This window comes from Nyctereutes procyonoides, unplaced genomic scaffold, assembly GCF_905146905.1.
Source record: "Nyctereutes procyonoides isolate TBG_1078 unplaced genomic scaffold, NYPRO_anot_genome, whole genome shotgun sequence".
NCBI classification, from domain to species: Eukaryota; Metazoa; Chordata; class Mammalia; order Carnivora; family Canidae; genus Nyctereutes; species Nyctereutes procyonoides.
In genome coordinates, this window is record NW_026575126.1 from 37,407,517 (window position 1) to 37,432,825 (window position 25,309).

The window sequence follows — 25,309 nt, forward strand, 5'->3', positions numbered from 1 at the left end:
CACATGGTGAAGAAACCACGTTGCCTTTTCTTTTCCTGACCACGCTAAATCTGTCCTAAACCCAGTTAAAAACAAAACCTTAAGGGGGCCCCTGGATGGCTCAGGGCCCGGTCCCGGGGCGCGGGGTGGAGCCCCAGGTCGGGACTCCAGCTCTGCGGGCGGCCTGCGTCGCCCTCACTACCTCCCCCTGCTTGTGTGCGCGCTCTCTTTCAAGTAAATATAAGCTTTAAAAAAAAAAAAAAAAAAAAAGACCCGAAATGTTGGGCGCCCGGGTGGCTCAGCGGTGGAGCGTCTGCCTTGGGCCAGGGCGTGACCCCGGGGTCCCGGGATCGAGTCCCCATCGGGTCCCCCGCAGGGAGCTGCCTCTCCCTTTCCCTCGGTATCTCAGGTCTCTCATGGATAAATAAAATCTTAAAAAAAAAAATACGCCAAGCCCAGCAAGCCGAGAGAGGGCGGCAGGAGGGCCCACCTGGAGGCCAGCGGCCGCCGTCCCCTGCCAGCCCGCTCCGCGCTCAACCCCACCCAGGCCCGCCCGCCTCTCGCTCCGCAGCCCGGGCGGCGGGCGGAAACCCTCCCTCTGCGCGCGCTTCCGCCACCGCGCCCGCCGGCCGGAAGTGACGCTAGAGGCGGAGCCGGGGCGCGCGGCGCAGGTGAGTGAGCGCGGTCCCGTCCTCCTTGCGCGTGCGCGCGGCGGGGCTCGCGCGGGGCCCCACCCCTTCCCCGGCGGCCACTCCTCTTGGCCCGGGCGACCCGCCGCCGGCAGACTGCACCCCAGAGGGACCTCGCCCACGCTGCCCGCCCCCCTCCGCAGCGGGCGGGTGGAGAGGCGACCGCAGGGGCAGGGGCCGGCGGCCCAGCAGGTCTGACTCCCGCAGCACGGGCTCTGGTGACGGCCAGCTCCAGCCTCCGTTTACCCAGAGACAGGACTCCGGGCAGGAAACGTTGGCCGCGCCGTAGGTAAGCCAACCTTCACTGTTCGTGCTTCTGACGGTGCCGCACTGCTGGCTGCTGCAATTAGCTGAAGGCGCCTGAGAGCCCTCTCCCGCAGGCCCCCCTGGACACTTCCCCGCGGCCACTCATCGGGACGGTGGACGGCAGAGTTGAGGTTTGCTCGCACTGAGCGCCGGCTCACGGACACCTGGGGGGCCACACAGACACCGGGGGGCCTCACAGACACCTGCAGGGCCTCACAGACACCGGCGGGGCCTCACAGACACCTGCAGGGCCTCACAGACACCTGGGGGCCTCACAGACACCGGGGGGCGGGGGGGCCTCACAGACACCGGGGGGCCTCACATACAGCTGGGGGCCTCACAGACACCTGGGGCCTCACAGACACCTGCGGGCCTCACATATACCGGGGGGCCTCACATCTGCAGGGCCTCACGTACACCCGGGGGTGAGAGCTCACATACACCTGGGGGCCTCACATATACCTACTGGTCTCACATACACCAGGGGGCCACCGCTCACATACACCTATCCTGGCTCACTGAGCAAGGGCAAGGGAACGTAGGGTTGCCCTCAGAGCCTCTTGCTCCCCGCGAATTGATGGTCATCGGGCGGGTGGTGAGATCCCAGAGGAGGCCTTTGCGGGTACTTTGGGGTTCTCGGCAGCCATGGGATTGCAGCCAAGGAGCCCGTGTGAGGTATTCCTCTGCAGGTACTGGCTGGTGGTGTCTCTGGTGCCACTGCCAGATTGCACCACTTCCTTGGTTGCAGCAACCTCACAGGGAGCACGCACTTAGCGCACTTTGCATTAACACCACACACAGACTGACTGTGGGGTGCCAGGCATGGCGTTGGGTGCTGAGAGTGTAGCACTCCACAAAACAGAATCCCTGTCCTCAAGGGGCTCCATTTCTGTGGAAGGATACAGATAATAAACAGAATACAGAGCAGGGAGGGATGAGATGGAAATGACCCAAATATCAAGTGGACATTTATTTGTGCATTTTACCAGCTCTCTGGACCTTGTTGCACTGATTGGAGTGCTTTTGCCTTCAAGTGTCAAGAATCCATTAAAACTAACTCAACCTATGGAGGAACTCCACTGGCTTTCATGTGGGAAAGTTCAGAGGACCAAGAATAATAGAGGGGCCAGTGGCTTAATGAGATCATCAGGACTTGGTGATGGAGGGAGCATCTTCTCAGACCCCCATCCTCTCACATACCACCTCTTTGCCCTATTGCTGTGTTGCGATTTTTCTTAGGTTCCTGCCTCCATCCTACCTACTTATTTACTTTGCTGCTGCGTAAAAATCAACACAAAATTTAATGGATTAAAATATCCTACATTTATTATTTATTTAGAAGTGGGAAGGGAGGGATCCCTGGGTGGCGCAGCGGTTTGGTGCCTGCCTTTAGCCCAGGGCGCGATCCTGGAGACCCGGGATCGAATCCCACGTCGGGCTCCCGGTGCATGGAGCCTGCTTCTCCCTCTGCCTGTGTCTCTGCCTCTCTCTCTCTCTCTCTCTCTCTCTGTGACTATCATAAATAAATAAAAAAAAAATTAAAAAAAAAAGAAGTGGGAAGGGAGAGAGTCCCAAGTAGGCTCCATGCCCAGCACTAGCCCAACTCAGAGCTTGATCCCACGACCCAGAAATCATGACCTGTGTGGAAATCAAGTCGGACACTTAACCGACTGAGCCACTCAGGCCCCAAATGTCCAACATCTATTATCTCCATTTCTGTCAGTCAGAAATTCAAAAGTAGCTTAGTGATGTGACTGGTTGAGAGATTCATCTGGTCGCAACCAAAACATTGGCTGGGACTGGTCATCTGAAGTCTGGCCTGGGACTGTTGGGTTTGATTCGAGAGGATACACTCACATGACCGATGACTGGAGGCCTCGGGTCCTAGCTGGCTGTTGGCAAGAGTCCTTATTCCCTTGCCTGGTGGGCCTTTCCGTGGAGCCCATGTCCTCACACGGTGGTGGTGTTCCCGCAGAGAGGAAGATGGAAGCCACAGTGCTTTCTGTGGCCTAGCTTTGGAATTCTGATTCTGTGACACCTGCCATGTTCTACTTGTCAGCATTAAGTATAAAAGACTTCACCTTTGAAAGGAGGTACATCAAAGAGTTTGTGAACATATTTTAAGACCACTGTTGCACTTAACACTCCTGTGGGAAAAGAGTGCCTATTCCCCATCATTCCAGCTGAATTCTGGACCTAATGCTTGTTTGGGCTCTAATTAGTTAGCTAGACCTGGGTAAGGGGCCCTCCCCAAAGTGAGGATGAATCAGTCCCACCAGAACTACGGTGAACATGCATGAAGTTGAGGTGCTATTACTAGAGAGAATGCATGTCACGGAGTCAAAGTGACCCCCACAAGTGATTTATACCGTTATTTATAATCAGGTTTTAAAAGTCAACTGCTTTTTGCAAGCTGTCGATTTCAAGCAAATGGTTAATAAATTCATTAATAAATTACTCTTCCAAGAAAACATGAGCAGAGCAGAGCAAGATTCGGACATTTATTCAGACATGTGGATGTGTTTATTTTATGCCAGGCACTATGCTTTGTCCTGGGAAAACAAAGGCAATAAAAACTAGTGTAGCTGGAGGTTCCTCACAGTCTGAGGGTAGGTCTCAGCAGTGGCTCAGTGAGTCCTGAGCTGTGTATGCAGCTCAGGTCAGGCAGCGCAGGCTCTGAAGCCACACGGGGTTACTGGAAGGAGGGCAGGGGACAGGGTCCACAGTGTGACCGGGGAGCACGTGTTGGACGCAGGATTGGGGAGACGCAACACTAGAGGTGGTGGGCAGGAGGCGTGTCTGAGCTTTGTTCTAAAGTCCTGAAGGGTTTAAGTTTGGGAGTTCTAAGCAGGGGAATGACATTTTCAAAAGATATTTTAGAAAGATGTCTCTTGCAGCATTGAGGAAAGAAAATTGGACTCCAGAAACCCAAGTGGGAAGTCGTAAGAACACCACCTAAAGCAGTGGCTGTTGGAGGGTGGAGCTAAGTTAACAGGGACAAACGCTGGAATCCATAGGGTTTGTTGGATGTTTGAAAACACTCTAATCTCACTCAAAACTGGTCTTTATGAACTGAATGAATTTTGTTCCCATTCTTTCTAAGCTTTATTTTTTTAAAGATTTTATTTATGTATTCATGAGACAGAGAGAGAGAGAGAGAGGCAGAGACACTGGCAGAGGGAGAAGCAGGCTCCATGCAGGGAACCTGATACAGGACTCGATCCGGAACCCCGGGTCACGCCCTGAACCAAAGGCAGATGCTCAACCACTGAGCCACCCAGGCGTCCCTCTTTGTATAGTTTATAATGGAGCTTAGCTCGTTTGGATGTGATGTCAAAAAAAAAGAGAGAGAAGAGTGCTGATTCTTAAGTGAACAGCACAAACTCTGACAGATCCAGCCACAGTTCTAAAAGATTGGAGGTGGGGTGTGGAGGAGAGGTACGCGGGCCTGTAGGGGCAAACGTCAGCCATGTGTGGGTAATTGTTGAACCTGGGTGACAGGTACGTGGGGCTGGGGGGCTCTACGCTTAACGAACATTTGAACATTTACGTGACAAAAGGTTTTAAAAAATAAACAATGATAAAAATTAAGTAAATTAAAGTTAAGATCTACTGGTCTTGCAGAGTTGGCCAAAGTGATGGAGTAAGAGTTATGCATTATCTTTTCAAGGGCTTTTGCTCCCCCCTCCACCCCCTTCCCTTAGTGTAAGGACAAGAAGTAACAGTGGTGTAGTGGACAAAGGAAATAAAATCTGCCTTAGAATTCAGGAAAAAGGCTACTCTGTGCTATTTTCTGGACCAACTATAAAAGTTATTCTATGTAGTAGTTACTTGTCCAAAAGGCAGATAGATGTTCATCCTTGACTTATGCTTAGGAGGTACTTTACTCCTTGGTCACTTTATGCTTTACACTTGTGTAAAGGAAGTGACCTTTGTGCTGAGGTTCATGAGCGCCGGCTGTGCACTGTGATACACTTGCCTTTATCCAGGAACTGTGACCTTAACATTTGTTCTGATATAAAAGATGATTAAGGGCCTGTTCTTTGTAGATTATTTTCTTGGTGAAGAGAGGAAATAGTTGTTCATCCCTAAGCAACAGAACACATAGCTGCCCTGGCATGGCTTCTGCTCTGCTCAGCCAAAAATTCACTGCTGCCTACTAGGATACGTGGGTGCCTCTCAAATACCCCATGTTGAACTGCTGTTCGAATACTTGGGCTGCTCTTGGCCATGACAGATGCAGTTCCTCCTCAGGTGGAAGACATTCATACCCATTTGTGTGCATAACAGCCAGCTTGAGGGACCAGCAGTTGAGCCCACTTGCTTTAAGATTGATTAGTGACCAGAGACCCTGAAGTACAGAGGACGACTGTGTGTCGTCTTGCCTTCTGGTCCAGGTAAGTGCCCACAGACCACTCTCACCCCATTGAACTGACGTTTGTGTTTGCCCAGTGAAAACAGCAGAGTCCTCCTGCCCTATGACAGCTCTCCATCTGCCCTGGGGGTATCCGAGTGCTCTGGTGTGGAAGGTGGCTGACCCAGGTCCGCAGTGCTCACCCAGAACTTCCTAAGGCTTGCTGCTGGGCCAGCTGTGGCAGGAGGACCAGTGTGTGGTCCAGTCACAGCACAAACCAAGTGGAAAAGGCAGTTCACAGGTCAGACAACACAAATGCCTAGTGAATATGTGACAAGATGCAGCATATTTAGTGTGAGTGTGTGTGTATGTGTGTGTGTGTTTTAAATGTTATTTATTTATTTGACAGAGGGAGAGAGCACAAGCAGGAGCCGGGGCAGAGAGAGAGAGGCAGACTGCCCGCTGAGCAGGGAGCCCAATGGGGGGAGGGGGCTCTCCATCCCAGGGCCCTGGGTCCGTGACCTGAACCAAAGGCTGATGCTTCACCAACTGAGCCCCCCAAGCACCTGCATATCTATTTTATATAAATCTTACCTTTTGGAAAGATAATCCAATGGAGTGTGAATAGGGCAAGACTTCCCCAGCAGAAAGAGGTAAGTCTACTCTACTCCCACCCAGACTTTAAGAATACTGTGCCAAGAGCAGGTGACCTTTCATTTTTTTAAGCCATCTAGTGACAGGTCCCTTCAGTTTCCGTGACTGGTGAAGTTAGATGTTAAAGTCCATCTATAATCCAAGATTTTCCCAGAGTTTTCCCTACATATTTTCTTTATTTGTTTTTTAAAGATTTATTTATTTATTTATTCATGAGAGAAACACAGAGAGAGGCAGAGACACAGGAAGAGGGAGAAGCAGGCTCTCTGCAGGGAGCCCAACACGGGATTCAATCCCGGGATTCCGTGGTCATGCCCTGAGCCAAAGGCAGGTGCTCCACTGCTGAAACCTGCAGGCGTCCCTATTTTCTTCATTTAAAAAGCTCATCTGGGATCCCTGGGTGGCACAGTGGTTTGGCGCCTGCCTTTGGCCCAGGGCGTGATCCTGGAGGCCCGGGATCAAGTCCCACATCGGGCTCCCGGTGCATGGAGCCTGCTTCTCCCTCTGCCTGTGTCTCTGCCTCTCTCTCTCTCTCTCTCTCTCTCTCTCATAAATAAATTAAAAAATAATAATAAAATAAAATAATAAAAAGCTCATCTGGAGGCCCCTGGGTGGCTCATTCGGTTAAGTGTCCTACTCTTGATTTTGGCTCAGGGTCCTGAGCTCGGAGCTGCTTCAGATTTGGTCTCTGCCTCCCCCGTACCCCACCCCAAAGCTCATCTGCTCCCTCCTCTCCTCTCCTCTGCCTACTGAAATGCGCCGCCCTCCCACTCTCTCATGTCTAACATGAGGCACACTTTCTTTCTCTTGTTTAAGTTTGCAGATACCCTTGATTAATGTCCTCCTTTGTAAAACTGTCACTCTAGTAGGTTGGGTAATGCAAGTAGATCTCCTCTGGGTGCTGGGAAGCCTTCCTTTCTCTATGCTGTAGCTTCTGGGCCAAGGGAAGTGGACCTTGTCCCTCACAGAGATAAATCTTACCAAGTTATTCTCAAAATTGTCCTATAAAACCAAACTTCTGGGACGCCTCAGCGGTTGAGCTCACCTGGCATGACCCCGGGGTCCTGGGATCAAGTCCCACATTGGGCTCCCTGCATGGAGCCTGCTTCTCCCTCTGCCTGTGTCTCTGCCTCTCTCTGTGTGTCTCTCATGAATAAATAAGTAAAATCTTAAAAAAATAATAATTTCTTAAAAAAGGATCAAAGTTTACTTTAAAAAACTGGACCCTCCCCCCAACTTCCATGTCTGTAGAATTGCCGGTTACTCGTCCTAACGGGTTTCTTTCTGCCCTTGCTACAATTTTTATACTTTTTTAATCCATTAACAATTAGAGTGAGACTTTTCTAATTTTCTGTTCTGACTTAGCAAACTGTTGGGAAAGAGCTTTCGGAGCTGTTTCTCCGAAAGCTCCTGGGTCCAGTGTGCTCCGGTGTCTGGAGCTCCCCAAAGAGCTCCTGGGTCCGGTGTGCTCCGATGTCTGGGACTGTGATTGCGTCTTCTGCAAACGGGTGGTGGTATTCCTGCCCCCTTGATATGTTCATGATCCACGTGAACTGTTTGGTTTTATCCTCACCCATGATTGGAGCTTGCACCCTGGCGCCACAGGTGTGGCCAGTGTGGCAAAGGTGGCAGCTTTGATGGCCTTGGCGGGCACGCCCGGGGAAGCTGGGTGCCTGGGTGTCGGGTTCCTGCAGCTCCCTGGAGCAGGTCAGTCCTGTGCGGGGAAGCCATGCGCGTGGGCCATGTGCCTCTGTTGCTCCACCTGTCCTTAAGAGTCACATCTTTTCATACATTTTCTTTCTTATCTGTTAACATTTCTCACTTCTCTTTATTTGACATTAAGTTAAAAAGTGGACTTTTAGTTTTCCCATTAACAACTCAGAATTGATGGGAGAAAATCCCAGTCAATGCCTGCCTCCAAATCGTGTTGGCTTATTTTCTGATCCAGGCCAGAGCAGATCCAAACAGGTACTGGGTGCGTGTCTCTTTACATCAAGACCTTTTTCCTGTATTGTCTTTTCTTCACCTTTTATATCGTAACAGCTTTTATGTTAGATGAAAAGCTCTTCCTTCCATTTTGGTAGCTGGAAAGTGTTCATTTAATTTCATAGATATGGACTGTTCCCCTTTTGGACTTAACTGACTTGGGGTTAACATGGTACCAGTCCCCTAGGCTCTCTTCTCACATCTAATGTCTCTAAGGCACAGGTGCACATCATGTCCTGGGGGGACTTGCAGAAGCCTCTGTTAGGTGGGTGTGCCTATTTCAAGCCACAGACCTGTGGCTGTGGGTCTTTCCTCCGCTGGCAGATGAGGACTGATGCATAAACATGTACACAGTGTCAGGGATGTTCCAGGCTCTTGATTCTAGAGGTTTCATTGTGTTATCAGAGGCAAAATACCTTTTGAATTTCTCTTATTCCCTCTTTATGGGGAACTTAACAGAAGTTGTGGTTTTAGACAAAAGGGTAAAGAACACACCCTGTGGTGTGTTCGGGTATGTACGAAGCCGAGGCTGAAAAAGCCAGGTGGGGAGTCCAGTCGGGGTAGACTTCACCTGGAAAGACATTCTTCGTGTTCTTTCCTTTGAAAGTTTTCTCGTTCTGCACCAGAAAGAGCCCCGAGAACCCCAGGTAAGCATGGGAAAGTGAAAGTTCTGGGTCTGGGCATCCACTCGTAGGTTAACCATAGGTTGGAGGCAACTTCTGGTGGTTGGCCTGTTTTTGGTCCTGTGTTTTAACAGAAAGCCTCTGCTGTATCTGGGTTTCCGTGGTGGCTGGTGATTGTCATTCCAGGAAAGTCTTACCTGGGCCTGCAGAGGGCGTTTCTGGTCAAAGCTGCGTCTTGGGAGGGCACAGGTTTTCTGAAGCAAGCCCTCGAGGGCAGGGCGTAGAGGCTGTTTAGCAGAGCAGACTCCCAGCCCATTGGGCGCCTAGGCATCAGGGAGCCCTTGGACTTCCGTGACCCCAGTAAACTCTGGCATTTGCTTTGTGCTCCGGTGTCTGGGGCTGTGATTGCAAGCGAGTTATGCTGACGAACTGCGAGTGTCTTTCTTTACCACAGTGGGAAGGGAAATGATTGCTAGGGCGGCTTTCAGGAGGCCGGTCATTATTGTGAAAAAGAGAATTGTAGCCTGCCCGGGGTTTGGCTGTTCTCTGAGATGCCTTCCAGTTACCACAGAACCCCATGGTTGTTGACATTCTGCCAAAAACAAACAAAACAAAGCACACAGAGTTCCCTGCCTCCGGAACAAAAGAGCTTCTACTAAGGTCTCCTGGGCGCCGCCCAGGGCTGCCCGCGGGGAGGCTGGTTCTCCCTCTCCGCTTGGAAGAAGCTCTGACCCGGCCTCCTGCCAGAAGCTTTCTTCTTTTCATTTTCTTTTTTTAACTGTTTATTTTGAACTAAGTATAGACTCTTAAGATGTCACAAAAATTGTGCGGAGCTGTCCCCGTGCCCTTCAAGTGTCTTACGGAAGTGCGCTCGTTATCGGAGGCAGGAAACGGCCATTGGCGCGCTCCATGGGCTGCAGCCCCGTGCTCCTGCCTCGCCGGCCTGTACGTGCTCAGCTGTGCTGCTCACATGTGCGTCTGTGCGGCAGCTGGATTTGTGCAGCTGCAGTTCGGTCTGGTGCGGAGCTGACCGTCGGACAGAGTGGCCGGCGCGGCCCCCCGTGCCCTGGCATCGCCCCAGAGCCCCAGTGCCCCAGCGCAGCGCCACTCCCCGAAGAGCTCCTGGGTGCGGCTGCTGTGAGCTCCTGAGGGGCCCACAGCCGTGGGCTGACCTCTCTCCATCTGCCCACCTCTGTTGGTTTTGAGGTAGATGAAGTTATAGGACTCCGGTGTGTTTCCTCTCAAAGACAGGAAACCTCTGGGGAAGGATCACAGTATCCTTTATCTGTTTGTTATGAAGTATCTGTAATTTCACTGGGACTAAGTCTTGGAACTCAATTAATGATTAAAAACAGAAAAATAAATTGTTTTTTTTTAATTTTTATTTATTTATGATAGTCACAGAGAGAGAGAGAGAGGCAGAGACACAGGCAGAGGGAGAAGCAGGCTCCATGCACCGGGAGCCCGATGTGGGATTCGATCCTGGGTCTCCAGGATCGCGCCCTGGGCCAAAGGCAGGTGCCAAACCGCTGCGCCACCGAGGGATCCCAGAAAAAGAAATTGTTACAAGTAATTGAAGTGAGCCGGTGACTCCTACAGAAACATGCAGGGACAACTTGCTCTTCACAGAGATGGGGTCTGAGCTGCCTGCCAGCCTCTAGCCATCAGGCCCCAGGGTTGCGGTGTCCTGGGACACCCTGCACCCGAACCCTCCGTCTAAGAGGGTCTTGCCCTCCCCCAGGGGCACATTTCTTCATGTGGTCATGGTAGCTGCTTGTGTCTCCTCTGCGTGGCCTGGTCCTCCTGCCACCCCGCGATACGAAGACTTTTGAATTGTCAAAGATGTTACAAGGCAGAGTTTTATCTTATTTTTCAGAATTTTTTTATTATTGACCCCAATATAAAAATAACCCTCTGAGGTCAGACTTTGCCCAAGATGAGGTCTTTGACGTTGGTCACAGTGTAACATGATGTCTTCGGGCAGCTAGGTGGTCAGCCCACAGGACTAGGAAACCTGGATGTAACATTTTCATGTTATTTCTCTACATTTAAAAGAAGTTCTTCCTTTAGGATAGTGTTGGCTCTCTTTTTCTTTTTTCTTTCTTTTAAAGATTTTATTTATTTATCCATGAGAGACACAGGGAGAGAGAGAGAAGCAGGCTTCCTGCGGGGAGCCCGACGTGGGACTCAATCCCGGGACTCCAGGATCACGCCCTGAGCTGAAGACAGACGCTCAACTGCTGAGCCACCCAAGGGTCCCCTGGCTGTCTTTTTCTATAGGACTCTGTGCTATGTGTCGGCTGCTGTCTCCAGACTTCTCTGGAGCATGGGTGAAAGTGTGGGGTACTGGCTGCACCTGGAACACTCCACCTGAGAGTACAGGGTTCTTGCAAAGCCCACAATTTGAAGGGGGGCCCCGCCTGCCCTGGGAGGGGCGGTGGGAGGCGAGGCAGGGGCCAGGGAGCCCTGTCTGAGGGGGGCTCAGACCATGGTCTCACTGTGATCTTGGCCACCTAGCGTCTCTAGTCATCCACCTGTGTCCTGAGTGTGGTGCTCTAGCCTTCCCATGAATCTGGATACTGTCTAATATCTTGCCAACAAAATCCCTTTCTACCTAGTTTGGTAAAATCTCTTGGGCAAGCAAGGACTTTGCAGACAGAGAGACTGGGTAGGTAATATGGCCAAGGTGCCCCAGACAGGGGGTGGACCTCCAGGCCCAGCCACTCCCCTGGATTGTGCCCTTCCTTGTGACTTAGATTATGTGGGAAATCAGTGTTCCTAAATTGTGACTGATGTCCCCACTCCCCACAAATAGCCAGAAACATTGACGGCCTTTGGGTCACATTTGGTTAGAAAAATCAGAAAAGCCTTCATTAAATAAGATGCATTTGCAGTGGGCCTTAAGGGATGGATGCGACCTGAAAGGGAAGGATGTTCCAGGCAGACTTAGCAACAGGAAGGCATTAGGGTTAGGCTCTTCGGGGCCACTGAAGGGCCCGTCCAGGCCTGTGAGCAGCACGTGAAAATCACCTCATATGGCTTCTTCACTGGTGCTCTTTAGACACTTGGGAGACTCCACAGCATTTGGATCAGGGGCTGGTTTCGGGAGAGCAGATCTCAGCTGGCACAGGGCAACGGCGGAGGGTTCCAGCTTCTCTGCTCCACCATCTGCATTCCTCCAGAGTTCACTCACCAACCACTCTCAGGACCTCTGGCATACTTGCAGCTTACCTATAGAGTCATTTCATGTAGTACTTTTCTTTAATCAACTTACTTCTATTTATTTATTTGAGGGGGGGGGGAGAGAGCACAAGTGGGGTGGAGGGGCAGAGGGAAAGGGAGAGAGAATCTTTCTCTTTTTTTTTTTAGGATTTATTTATTTGAGAGAGTGCCTGTGAGCAGGGAGACGGGGGACAGGGGGAGAGAGAGTCCCAAGGAGACTCCACACCCAGCACAGAGCCTGATGCGGGGCTCAAACCCATGACCTAGAGATTGTGACCTGAGCCAAAATCAAGAGTCGGCCTCTCAACCGACTGAGCCACCCAGGTGCTCCTCATTTCTTCTGTTAAATACACTTTATTTTATTTTTTAAAAAAGATTTTATTTGTACATGAGAGACACAGAGAGAGAGGCAGAGATGCAGGCAGAGGGAGAAGCAGGCAACATGCGGGGAGCCTGATGTGGGACTCAATCCCGGGACCTCAGGATCATGCCCTGGGCTGAAGGCAGCACTAAACCGCTGAGCCACCTGGGGATCCCAAATAAATTCTTGAAAGAAAGGAAATGGTAGAAGGGGTCTTGGAGTGTTGGGAAGAAAAAAATAGAAAAAGCAAAACTATGAGTAAATCCAGTAAACTTTCCTGAGTCATGTTTGGTGGTTGAAGCAGGATGTGTTACACTCCTGTGGTTCTCAGTGTCTGTGGAGGAAGGGGCTGTCCAGGAGGAGGTCGGAGGACACAGGGATGTAAGGTTTTCCTGCTTCTGTCTGAGTCAGTAAAATGCTGACGCCAGTCATTGTGATAAGTTAAGTGTGTCTAATGTGATACCCAGAGCTGCCACTCAATCTAAGCAAACCGCGAGCGCCAAAGCAACTAGAATTCTACATGACGTTAAGCAGCCATAGGAAGTCAGGAAGGAGAAAAACAAGACACAAAAGACAGGGAACCAACAAAACAAAAAGGCAGATTAAAGGCCTAACATATCAATGATTTCCTTAAAAGAAAATGTCTGGGGGATCCTTGGGTGGCTCAGCGGTTTAACGCCTGCCTTTGTCAGGGCTTGATCCTGGAGTCCTGGGATCGGGATCGAGTCCGTTTCGGGCTCCCAGCATGGAGCCTACTTCTCCCTCCTCCTGTGTCTCTGCCTCTCTCTATCATGAATAAATAAATCTTAAAAAAAAAAAGAAAATGTCTGAAAATAAAAGATTGTTAGAGTGTATTTATAGAAAAAAAGTTGACCCATATGCTGTCTGAAAGAAACCTACTTTAAATATGATGGTTTGTGGGGTGCCCTGGTTGGCTCAGAACAGCGTATGACTCTTGATCTGAGAGTCATGAGTTCAGGCCCCATGTTGTGTTTAGAGATTACTTGGATAAATAATATTTCGTATATATTTAATGATACAGGTGGATTGAAAGTGAAAGGATAGGAAAAGATAAACCATGCAAACTTTAATCAAAAGAGGAGTAACTCGGGATCCCTGAGTGGCTCAGTGGGTTTGGCGCCTGCCTTCGGCCCAGGGCCTGATCCTGGAGTCCCAGGATCGAGTCCTGCGTCAGGCTCCCTGCATGGAGCCTGCTCCTCCCTCTGCCTGTGTCTCTACCTCTCTCGCGCTCTCTCTGTGTCTCTCATGAATAAATAGATAAAATCTTAGGAAAAAAAAAAAGACGAATAACTAAGAAAATAACTAGGGACCTGGGGGCACCTGGGTGGCTTGGTCAGCTGGGCGGCTGCCTTTGGCTTGGGTCATGATCTCAGGGTCCTGGGATCCTGCCCTGCATTGGGTTCCCTGATAGAGGGGGGCGGGGAGCCTGCTTCTCTTTCTCTCTCTCTGTAGCTTCCCCCAACTCATGCATGTGTACCCTCTCCCTTTCTCTCACATAAATAAATCATTTAAAAATAAAATAACCACGGACAGAGTGGAACACTGTATAATGGAAAAAAGATCAGGGGATCCCTGGGTTGGCTCAGCGGTTTGGCACCTGCCTTCAGCCCAGGGCGTGATCCTGGAGTTCCAGGATCGAGTCCTGATCGGCTCCCTGCATGGAGCCAGCTTCTCCGTCTACCTGTGTCTCTGCCTCTTTCTGTGTCTCTCATGGATAAATAAAATCTTTGGAAAAAAAAAAAAGTAATGGACAACGTAGGTGGACCTCAAGGGGCATCATGATGAGTGAAGAAAGCCAGTTTCTTTTTTTTTTTTTCTTTCTTTTTTTTTTTTTTTTAGAAAGCCAGTTTTGAAGTTCAGGCACTGTGACTGTTTACATAACATTCTCAAAATGACAAAATTTTTGAAGTGGAGAACAGATCTGTGATGGCCAGAGGTTAGAGATGGCAGGGAGGCCTTGGTGGGTATGACTCTAAAGAGCTCACACCAGGGAGACTTGTGTTAGAATGGTTCTGTATGCTGACACGCACGAGTGCATGCACATGATAAAATGGCACCTGCCATTTAGAAAAACTGTTTTCTGGTTTTGATGCTGTAGTTGTGCTATGACGACAGGGGACACTGGCTGGAGGGCGAGACCAGACCTGTCAGGGTGATCTTTGCAACCTCCTCTATACCAGTAATCTCAAAATAAACAGCAAAGGAAAGTTGATCAGTTACCAGATACCTAAGACCACAAGGACTTAACCATATGTGGAAAGTCACCTGTGAAAACCACGGATGTGGCAGGGACGCCCGGACGGCGCAGTCCGATAAGCTTCTGACCCTTGGTTTCAGCTCAGGTCGTGATGTCAGGGTCGTGCGACCACGTCGGGCTCCATGCTCGGCAGGGAGTCTGCTTGAGATTCTTTCTGTCCCTGTGTCTCTCCCCTACTTGCAGTCTCTCTCTCTCTTTCTCTCAAATAAATCTTTAAAACGTAAATGTATATGTGACTGTTGAGTGAAAGCGTTCATTTCCAGGCCATCTGAATCACCCGTAAACCACCAGTGGGAGGGGGACGCGCTTTGTCAAGCACCCTGACAGGCCGTTCCCGAGGGTGGCAGCTCACCAGACCTCACCGGAAGGCTTTGGGGATCTTCACACAGAGCCTGTGCTGCTTCCAGAAGCTCAGGCTCTCGGAAGGTCACGCGTGGCTCGCTGGGCCCTGGGCAGCTCCAGACGCGAAGCAGTACGTTTCACAGGAGGGAGGCGGCAAGCGAGCCAGGTCCGGTGTCCCGGCGTCTGGAGAAAGTAGACACACAGGATAAACAGCTCGAGGAACATGGTGACAGTGGCCAGGGGCATGGAGTGGGCTCTCCGCAGACATCTCCTCATCTTCCCAGCGAGAAACCCGTAGCTGGACGAGGAGATCCCGCCTTCGTTACCACGTCTGCCGAAAGCCGCAAGGCACAAAGGAGGTAGAGCTGCCTACCAGACCCAGCTTCAAAATCGACAGTTTTCGTATTTTAGACCATTTGGATGCATATTCAGGGTTCTTTAATTTGGGTGCTAATAATCTTTCTCTTTTTTTAAACGAGATTGGTTTTATTTTTGTCTTTGGTAGTGGACACACCGTGGGATTGTATTACTTTACTTGATGCCCTTAAGTTTGTACTAAAAATGTTTACATTGAAGAACAGTCACACAGTAAAGAATCCTTCTGTCAACACAACCCCTTCCCCATGTTTTCCTCTTTGTTTCATACATAAATAGCAGTTTACAAGGTTATAAATAAAACTATCAGCTCCTATGGCCCCAAAGTATATACAGGTTCCAGAGCTTGACGGAATGTTCTGTGATTTTGTGACTCACAACACACGCTATTCACAGTGCTTATCTCCATCAAATGTCTTGTAATTGATCACAAGTGGTCATTGAACCAGTTCTGCCAGTAATAGACCTTTCCATGCACTTGCTTAAAGGTGCCGTGTGTTGGGGCCCTGGGGGGGATCCATCCGTTAAGCGTCCGACTCTCGGTTTTGGCTCAGGTCATGATCTCAAGGTGTGGTCCTGTGCCCTGCGTTGGGCTCCCCGCTGAGTGTGGAGCCTGCTTGAGATTCTGTCTCCCTGTCCCTCTGCCTCTACCCACACCTACCTCCCCTAAAACGAAAAGATGTCCTGTGTTTGTTAATATTTTATTTATTTATTCATGAGAGACAGAGAGAGAGACAGAGACACAGGCAGAGGGAGAAGCAGGCCCCATGCAGGGAGCCCGATGTGGGACTCGATCCCGGGTTTCCAGGATCACACCCTGGGCTGCAGGCGGCGCTAAACCACTGTGCCACCGGGGCTACCCTGTCCTGTGTTTGAAAAGTGAAAATGGTCTGGGGCTCCTGCCTGGCTCAGTGGGTGAAGCATGCCATTCTGGTCTCGGGGTCCTGCATTTGAGCCCCACGTTGGGCACAGAGATTACTTTAAAAATAGAGAAAATAGGGATGCCTGGGGGGCTCAGCAATTAGGTTTCTCCCTTCAGCCCAGGGCGTGACCCTGGGGTCCCTAGATGGAGTCCCATGTCAGGCTTCCTGCAGGGAGCCTGCTTCTCCCTCTGCCTGCGTCTCTGCTTCTCTCTCTCTCTGGGTCTCTCATGAATAAATAAATAAAATCTTAAAAAAAAAAAAACTGTGATCCAGCCATTAAGACATTTGTAGAAGGTCATAAACTGATCTGAAATCAAAACGAATTTGTGAGAAACTAGTTTAAGATTATCAGCGATCCCACCTCAATCGTACCTTAGTATTTTATTTGTAGTTTGACTCATATAACTCTAATGAGAATATTAGTTGGGAATGCTTTTCTTTCTAAGTTTTCTACCCAATAAATGAAGGCCTAAAAAACAATGTACTATATAAAATTAAATATAGCCAACACGCAAAAATCACTTTTACTACATAAAAATAATTTGTGTGGGGGGGTGCCTGAGTGGTATAGTCACTTAAGCATCTGACTTTTGATTACGCCACAGGTCACCATTCAGGGTGTGAGATTGAGCCCCGTGTCCAGCTCCACACTCAGTAGAAGTCTGCTTGAGATTCTCTCTCTCTCCTCTCTAAATGAATAAATGAATGAATGAATGATTTCTGGAGGGACGTATAAGAAACCAGTAACACGCATCCGTCTTGGGCCCAGGAGGGAGACTTCCACCTGTACACCTTTCAGATGTCTCACGTGTATTTACTGCTGACCGGGAAACTCAACATCAGTAATACTTGTAATGCACTGTCCTCTGCGCTCAGCCTTCGGGTCCCACGTCACTTAGGGATTCAGAGACTGCTCAGGAAAGGAGCGGTCTGCCCTCATGGGTTGGGATCTGCATCTGACTTCACTCGCCTAAACTTGCCAAGAGCTCCAAGGAGAAGAACACCCAGGAAATAGCCTCTGGCGACAGGGTTGCAGAGGTCTCAGCAGGCTCTGCGTGGGGGCGGAGTCTCCGCCAGGGCCCAGGAGACTGGGACGAGGGGGTGGCCAGAGCCACTGAAAGCAGGCTTCCCAGCCGTGCTGCTCCACTTGGCTGTTCCTGGAATCACTCAGGCTGCTTGGCCCCGTCCAGGTGTGGTCGGGCTGTGGCCTCAGGGCCGTGAAGGGGACTCCGATGTGAAGCCACTGCTGAGGACCCGTGTCCCTCAGCCAGTGTACTTCACCAATGGCTTCACCACCCTTAGGTCTGCCTGGGCTGATGAAAGCAGATTTCCCATCCAGACCCAGTCACCAGGTGTGCCGGCGGCTGTCCTAGTCCAGGAGCTGATGCTGAGCACATCCCCTCTTGCTCCTCCACCAGGTAGGTGTGGGTACTCGCGTCCCTTTGAAGGGAGCCCCTCATTCTTGGATGGAGAGTCTTAGGGTGCCTTCCCACTGTGCCCCGGTGGACAGTGTGCTCTTTAAAGACAGAGCTTTTTTTTTTTTTTTTTTAAGATTTTAAGTATTATTTGAGAGAGAGAGCGCGAGTGCATGTGCAAGGAGGGGCAGAGGGAGAGGGGGAGAGAACCTAGAGCAGAGGCCCTGCTGAGTACAGAGCCTGATGCATGGTTTGATCCCACAGCCTGAGCTGAAACTGAGAGTCGGGACACCCGACGGACTGAGCTACCGGGCACCCCTAAAGATCAAGAATTTCAGCATTGTGATTTCTTTCCTTTTCCCAAGGTAGATACATCAGACACCCTCTCCTTGGGGCACAGCATCTAGATCTGCTGAATAAGCAGCTTCTCTGCGGGCTGAGCCTGACTGCAGGCTCTCTCCCTGGTTACTCCTCCAGAAACCCCTGTCTCACCTCCGCACCCATGTCAGGTGCTTGGGTTTAATGAGGTCCCTGGTCATGAGTCATTGTTTGATTCCCCCGTGTGCAGCTCACTGCCTTAGTCGGCCACACCTCTTCTGACTTCCAAGACCTTAGCCCTCCTGTCTCAGAGTGAAGGAGAATGCACACAGATTTGCTTGGGTCTCTCTTTAAATCGTGGTAAACGCACCTAACATAAAATCTACCATTAGTGGGGATCCCTGGGTGGCGCAGCGGTTTAGCACCTGCCTTTAGCCCAGGGCGCGATCCTGGAGACCCGGGATCAAATCCCACGTCGGACTCCCGGTGCATGGAGCCTGCTTCTCCCTCTGCCTGTGTCTCTGCCTCTCTCTCTCTCTCTGTGTGACTATCATAAATAAATAAAAAAATTTTAAAAAAATCTACCATTAGTGACATGAGTGCAGTCACAGTGTTTGTAGTCACAGCCACCACTCTCATCACCTGGGAACCCTGCACATTAGCAGTGGCTCGCGGTGCCCCCAGCCCCGGAACCACCTGTCTACTTTCTGCCACTGTGGATTTGCCTGTCCCGGACATTTCACATACGTGGAGCCCTAGCCCGTGCCCTCTCTCTGTCCAGGCATCTCGGGGGGCAGAGAGGCTTCCATCCCTGCGGTAGGTGTCATGCTCCATTCCTTTTATGGCAAGTACTATTCCATTGTGTGGATTTGCTGTGTTGTGTTTATCCGTCTGGTGAGGGATGATCTGGGTTGTTACAGAGAATGAAGCCTTGAACCTTTGTAAGTTTTTGTGTGAGTCCATTTCCGGCTCTCTTGGGTGTACCCCCCCCAGAAGTGGAATCGCTGGATCACCGGTACCTCTGTTTAAACTTTGAGGATCTGTCAGGTGGTTTCCCCTGCAGCTGGCACCGGGTTACATTCCCACCAGTAGCACACAGGGGCCCACCTGCTCCGCACGCTCAGTGGCACTCGTCATCTTTCACTATTTTGTGTTTAAAGCTACCCTTATGGGGGGATCCCTGGGTGGCGCAGCGGTTTGGCGCCTGCCTTTGGCCCAGGGCGCGATCCTGGAGACCCGGGATCGAATCCCACATCGGGCTCCCGGTGCATGGAGCCTGCTTCTCCCTCTGCCTGTGTCTCTGCCTCTCTCTCTCTCTCTGTGTGTGACTATCATAAATAAAAAAAAATTAAAAAAAGCTACCCTTATGGGGGTGTGCACAGGTTGTGGGGTGGGGCCGAGAGGGGCTCCCGACGCTGGGCTCGATCCCCCGACCTTGAGAGCATGACCTGAGCCAAAACCAAGAGTTGGACCACCCAGGTGGCTACACACAGGTGTTTAAATGAATTGTTTTAATTATATAGAGAAAACCAGTTAAAGTCAGAAAGTAAAAAGTTTATCAGAAAAACCAGCCGTCTCTGGTCTCCTCCCATCTTCCATAAGCTGTCCTTGGGGGGCCACTCTGAGCTACCAGCGTCCATCGGTCGCCTGCCGCTGGCCTCATCCTCCCTTTGAGGCCTGTACCGTCCACCTTCTTGGGTCCACAAGGCTGACAACTCAGACCCATAGGCCCTTTCGTTCTCTTGACACAGTGCATTTGTTAGGACACTGGTTTGGAGGTTTAAAAAAGACCCGAACAGCAGATACCTTGCCTCACACCAGGCAGACAAACCTGCCTTTCTTGTGTGTAAGGAACCCAGGGATGGATGCTGGTTTCCAGTTGCAGGGCCCCACGCACACTCTGTACTGTGGCCTGGCCGTCCCCAGAAGCCTCCCTGCCCCATTTCCCAGGGTGCCTGCAGGTGGGCCCCGCACGGTCACCGATGTCCACCCAGCCACAGGCAGGGCCCCCGAACCCGTCGCCTGCTGTCCACTGCCTCCTCCGTGGACGTCCAGCACGTCGTGCGTCATTATTAGTAACAATCAGCTAGCGTTTGAGTGCTTAATGTCAGGCGCTGTGAGGAGTGCTTTATATGAATCTGCGACCTACATCCTTCCAGCAGCCCTCAAAACAGACGCTGGATTCCTTTTACAAGTAAGGACATGGAGCGGGACGCCGGGGGGGCAGGGGGGGTGCTCAGTGGTTGAACGGCTGCCTTTAGTTCAGGTCATTGACCCCCGGGCCTGGGATCAAGTCCCGAGTCGGGCTCCCCTCAGGAAGCCTGCTTCTCCCTCTGCCTGTGTCTCTCCCTCTCTCTCTGTGTCTCTCATGAATAAATAAATACAATCTTAAAAATAAATAAACAAGGAAACGGGACGTGGTCACGTCAAGTCGTTTGCCCATTTAGCACAGTGAGCGCAGGCCGGCTGGCGAGCAAAGCCGCCTTCGCTGTCGCCTGCTCTCCTCGGGGCTCAGCCCTCTGGGGCGGCCCCGTGGGGGTGCTGGCCACTGTGCGGTCTGTGGGCCCACGGGGCTTAGTTAACGCCTCGCGGTGGGTGTATGACCTGCCGCGGCCCCAGCACCAGAGGCGACACCGGGGGTGGGGTGGGGTGGGGTTCGGGATGAAAATACCCCCGCCCGCTGACTCTGCACAACCAGTCTGCCAGTTAGACCGTCGTGGGTGGCGTCCGCGACATCGTCAACATTTAGCTTTTGCTTCTCAGGCTGATGGTCCAGTGACGGCCGCACCCACGCGGGGAGGCCGCGCAGGGCAGGGCCCCGGGAGGCTTGGGGGGCGGCAGCCGTGTGACTGTCCCTGTTCTATTGACGCAGCAACCAGGAGCGGAGCTCTGGGATGTGCATATGACGATGGACAGCAAGGACCTAGAAGCCGAAATCCACCCCCTGAGGAATGAAGACAAGAGGCTGCCCGAGACCCCAGGAAACCCGGGCCACGCAGACGAGAAGCTGAAAAGCTCGCCCCGGCAGCCCCGCCTCTCCCGGTGCCGCACCGTCGTGTTTTTTCTTTCACTGTTTGTCTGCCTGTTCGTAGTGTTCGTAGTTTCGTTCATCATCCCGTGCCCGGAACGGCCCGCGTCGCAGGGGATGTGGCGGATAGACTACAGCGCGGCAGGTGTGCCCCGGGGCCCGGTCCTGGGGTGGGGTGCAGGGGGCACCGGCAGGCCCTGGGCTGTGTGCACCAAGGGAGGCGCCCATTTGGCCACTTTTGGAATTTAAAGAAACCGCAGATCTCGGGGCCGGGTTCATGACGGGCTCCACCAACTGCGGCTGGCAGCGCCGACGCCACGTGCCCCGTGTCTCCCACAGAACCAGCCTTCATGAAAAGCCCCGAGTCAGCCTTTCTCTGGACTCTTGGCTTGGTCACGAGTGGGAGCAGCGGTGGGTGTAAATGCCGCGGCCTGGGCCTGTCATGCCGCACTGCTGGGTGTCTCCTGCAGCCAAGGGACTTTCTCAGTTAGGCCTCAGAGTCTGAAGCTTAATTTTGAGAGGGGGGAATAAAGTATGCTGGTTTTCTGCAGCTTTTATTGAAGCATAATCTGTACGACAGATCAGTCACTTGTTTTACGTATGCGCCTCCATGACTTTTAGTCTATTCACGGAGCAGCTGTGCAACTGTCAGCACGGTCCCATTTCCGAAGATTCCAGCAGCCCCGTCCCCCAGCCCAGGCTGCCACCAGTTGCCTCCTGCCTTCAGTCTTGCCTTCTGTGGACTTGGCCCGTGAACAGGATCACGTGACCTGTGTCCTGGTCCAGCTTCTCTCACTGAGGCCCATCTGTTGGTTACAGCGTGTCCCCCGCTTCTCTCTGGGGCTGAACAGGCTTCCTGCGCATATGACACCTCACGACAGGTTCACCTGTTGGTGCACATCTGGGTGGCTCACTGTCTTACCTTTATGACTGATACCACGAGGAACACTATACATTGGTCTTTGCATGGACGCATGTTTTTCGGTCTCAGGTAGATTGCTAGGAGTGAAGATGTTGAAACTCGTGGTAAGTTGATTTGTAGCTTTCTGAGTCACAGCCCAGCTGCCTCTGTCGGGCGGCACCGTTCCCGGCTCCCCCGACCCCGGCGATTCTGCGTTCTCCGCATCCCAGACCACAGAGAGCCATCACGTTGTGGTTTGACTTTGAATTTCTCTAATGACTCAGGATGCTGATGGGCATCTCTTCATGGGGTACTGGCCATTCTCAAATCTTCTTTGGTAAATGTCTCTTCAAATTCTTGCTCATTTGAGGGATCCCTGGGTGGCGCAGCGGTTTGGCACCTGCCTTTGACCCAGGGCGCGATCCTGGAGACCCAGGATCGAATCCCACGTCAGGCTCCCAGTGCATGGAGCCTGCTTCTCCCTCTGCCTATGTCTCTGCCTCTCTCTCTCTCTCTGTGTGTGACTATCATAAATAAATAAAAATTAAAAAAAAACAAAAACAAATTCTTGCTCATTTGAAAAATATAAGGGGCAACTAGGTGCCTCATTTGGTGACACATCTGCCTTCATCTCAGGTCGTGATCTCAGGGTACCGGGATCGAGTCCCGCATTGGGCTCCCTGCTCAGCGGGGCATGTGCTTCTTCCTCTGTCTATGGCCCCTGCTCATGATCTTTCTCGCTCTCAATAAAATCTTTAAAAAAATTTTTTTAAAAATCTTTAAAAAATAAAATCATATATTTTATGTTATTGTTTTAAGCACGGAGCCCAGTGTGGGGCTTAAATTCACAACCCTGAGATGGAAACTTGAGCCAAGATCACAAGTTGGACGCTTGAATGACTGAGCCTCCAAAAATATGATTTTTTAATTGTGGAATTATAAAAGTTCTTTATGTACTGCAGATACAAGTCTTTTATGAAATATATGATTTGCAAATATTTGCAGCCAGTGGCTTATCTTTGCATCTTTGTAAGGTTCTTTTCTGTCCTTTTCTTTGGAGAGAGCTTGAGCACCTGGAGGGGCAGCAGGGAGGGGGAGAGGGAGAGGCTAGAAAGAACCCCCAGCCGACTTCCCTGGAGTACAGAGCCCTCGGTGCAGCCTGATGGGCTCCATCTCATGACTCCGAGACCCTGACCTGAGCTGAAACCAAGAGTTGGACACTCAACCTACTGAGCCACCCAAGTGCCCCAGAAATACTACTGATACTACATTGATCTTTTGTCTTGTGACCTTGTTGACCTCATTAATTAGACTAGGAGGTGTGTGTGTATATTCTCTGCAGTTTCCTACATAAGCATGTAATATTGCAAAGCAGACAGGTTGGTTTTTTTTTAAGATTTTATTTATTCATGAGAGACATGAGAGAGAGAGGCAGAGACACAGGCAGACGGAGAAGCAGGCTCCATGGAGGGAGCCTAACGCAGGACCCGATCCCAGGACTCCAGGATCATGCCCTGGGCTGAAGGCGGCGCTAAACCACTGAGCCACCTGGGCTGCCCTGCTTCTTCCTTTCCAATCTGATTCCTTTTTCTTTCTTCTTCTTGCTGGAGTTTACTGGCTAAGACCTCCAGCCAACAGAACAGGTGACGTTGGACAGGTAAGAACAAAGATCTCCTCGAGCTTAGGAAGGAAACTGCCTCTTTCAGCATTAAGTATGATGATAGCTGTAGGTTTTTTCATAGACACCCTTTAACAGTTTTTTTTATCATGAAAGGGTGTTGAATATTGTCAGATGCTTTTTTATGGTTGTGAGACAACTGGGTGGTTTTTGCCCTTTATTCCTATTAATATGGAATTTATATTGATTTTCAGATGTTAAATCAGCCTTGAATTGTTGAGGCAGACCCCACTAGATCATGGCGTATAGCCCTTTTCCTTTTCCTTGGTTGCTGGATTCATTTTGCTGCTTTGTGTTAAGCACTAGTGTCTGTATCAATGAGGGACGCTGAACTTCGCTTTCTCTTCTTGTGGTGTCCTCGCCTGGTTCACTGTTAGGGTGACTCTGTTCTCACAGGTGTGTACGTAGCTGGGGCCTTGTCTCTATGGCCTCTTACCTGATGGTTCCTGCCCCTTGGGCTGCTGGGATATGTGGGGGCTTTCGAGGAAGAGCTGTCACCCTCTCGTTTTTCCAGATCTCTCTGTTCACTTTTTGACTAGTCCCCCTACCTGTTGTCTGCTCTGCCCTGTATCCCAGCCTGTGGCTGGCTCCAGAGCTGGCCTCCCCCATTGGCCTGGGAGCTCACAGTACCCCTGGGCCCCTGGCTGTGAATCCCGCCATTCCCCTCTGCCAGGGAAGCTGCTGCCTTTGATCCTGACCTCAGTCTGGTGCCCAGCTGTAGAGGGTGAGACTGGCACCGTCCAAGCCTGGAGTCTGGTGTTTGATTTCTATTTTTAAATTGTGGTGAAATATACATCCCATACATGTAAAGAGCATCATCGGTTGGCGTCACTGCACTCGCAGTGCTGTGCAGCCATCCCTGCGGTCTGTTCATCATCTCAACAGCACCGCACATGGCAAACACGGACTTCTCTCCCTCCTCCTCCCTACTCCAGAGCCTCTTGGCCTCTCTGTGTACTTGCGAGTCTGCCTGTTGCAGGGACCTCTATAGAAGTGGAATCACGTAACATCTGCCCTCTTGCGCCTGCTGACTGCACCGGGCGTATTGGCCTCAGAGCTCACCTGCGCTGGAGCAGGCATCGGGTTCTCCTTCCTTTTTATGGGGGAATAATGTGTGTTGGGTGTGGACTGCACTGCTCATCCATTCCTCTGTCCACAGACATTTGGCTTCTTTCCACTTTTTGGCTGCCATGAATGACGCAGCGAACTGGCTGTATGGGAATGGAGTTCCTTCTCCCAGTTATTTTGGGTAAAAAAGGATGAGGTAGTGTCTCGTTACTGCTCCGATTTGCATTTCCTTAATTGCTGGTGATGCTGAGCATCTTCTCACGTGCCAGGACTATTTATCTATATTCGTGCAAGAAAGGCCTCTCAGTCCTTTGCCCATTTTTGACTCGGGTCCCTTGTCAGATGCTAGATTTGCAAGTATTTCCTCCCACTCTGTGGGTTGTCTCTTCACTCACAACAGTATCCTTTGACGCACAAAGGCTTTACATTTTGATGGACTCCACTTTGTCTGTTTTTTTGTTTGGTTGCCTTGCCTTTGGTGTCACATCCAAGAAATCATTACCAAATCCAATGTCATGAAGATTTTTCTCTATGTTTCTTCTAGGAGGCTCTTAAGCTTAGGCGTCTGACCAATTTTGAATTCTTTATTTTTGTTTTGTTTTTTTAAATATTTTACTTATTTGAGAGAGAGAGAGAGAGAAGGAGAGAGGGAGAGGGGCAAGCAGATTCCATGCTGAGCACAGAGCCCCACGCGAGGCTCCATCTCAGGACCCTGAGATCATGACTTGCACAGAAATCAAGAGTCGGATGCTTGACTGACTACCCACCCAGGCGCCCTTTCGTTCAGTTTTGGATGTGGTGTCAGCCCA

The 25,309-nt window shown here is 50.9% G+C and overlaps 1 protein-coding gene across 4 annotated transcripts in view; it reads left to right on the forward strand.

Annotated features, from left to right (window-relative positions):
- The first annotated feature begins 675 nt into the window (after window positions 1-675).
- Window positions 676-25,309, forward strand: part of FAM234A (family with sequence similarity 234 member A) — a 29,947-nt gene continuing 5,313 nt past the window's right edge. Inside the window, exons 1-4 of one of the 4 annotated variants that reach the window (XM_055339849.1) lie at window positions 676-957; window positions 17,395-17,510; window positions 17,772-17,872; window positions 20,698-20,998. In XM_055339849.1, the coding sequence (XP_055195824.1) occupies window positions 20,728-20,998 (271 nt within the window). In that variant the 5' untranslated portion in view covers window positions 676-957; window positions 17,395-17,510; window positions 17,772-17,872; window positions 20,698-20,727. Of the gene's footprint in view, window positions 958-16,697; window positions 17,283-17,394; window positions 17,511-17,771; window positions 17,873-20,697; window positions 20,999-25,309 lie in introns of all 4 variants that reach the window. The other 3 variants (XM_055339848.1, XM_055339847.1, XM_055339850.1) reach the window with 3 other exon arrangements.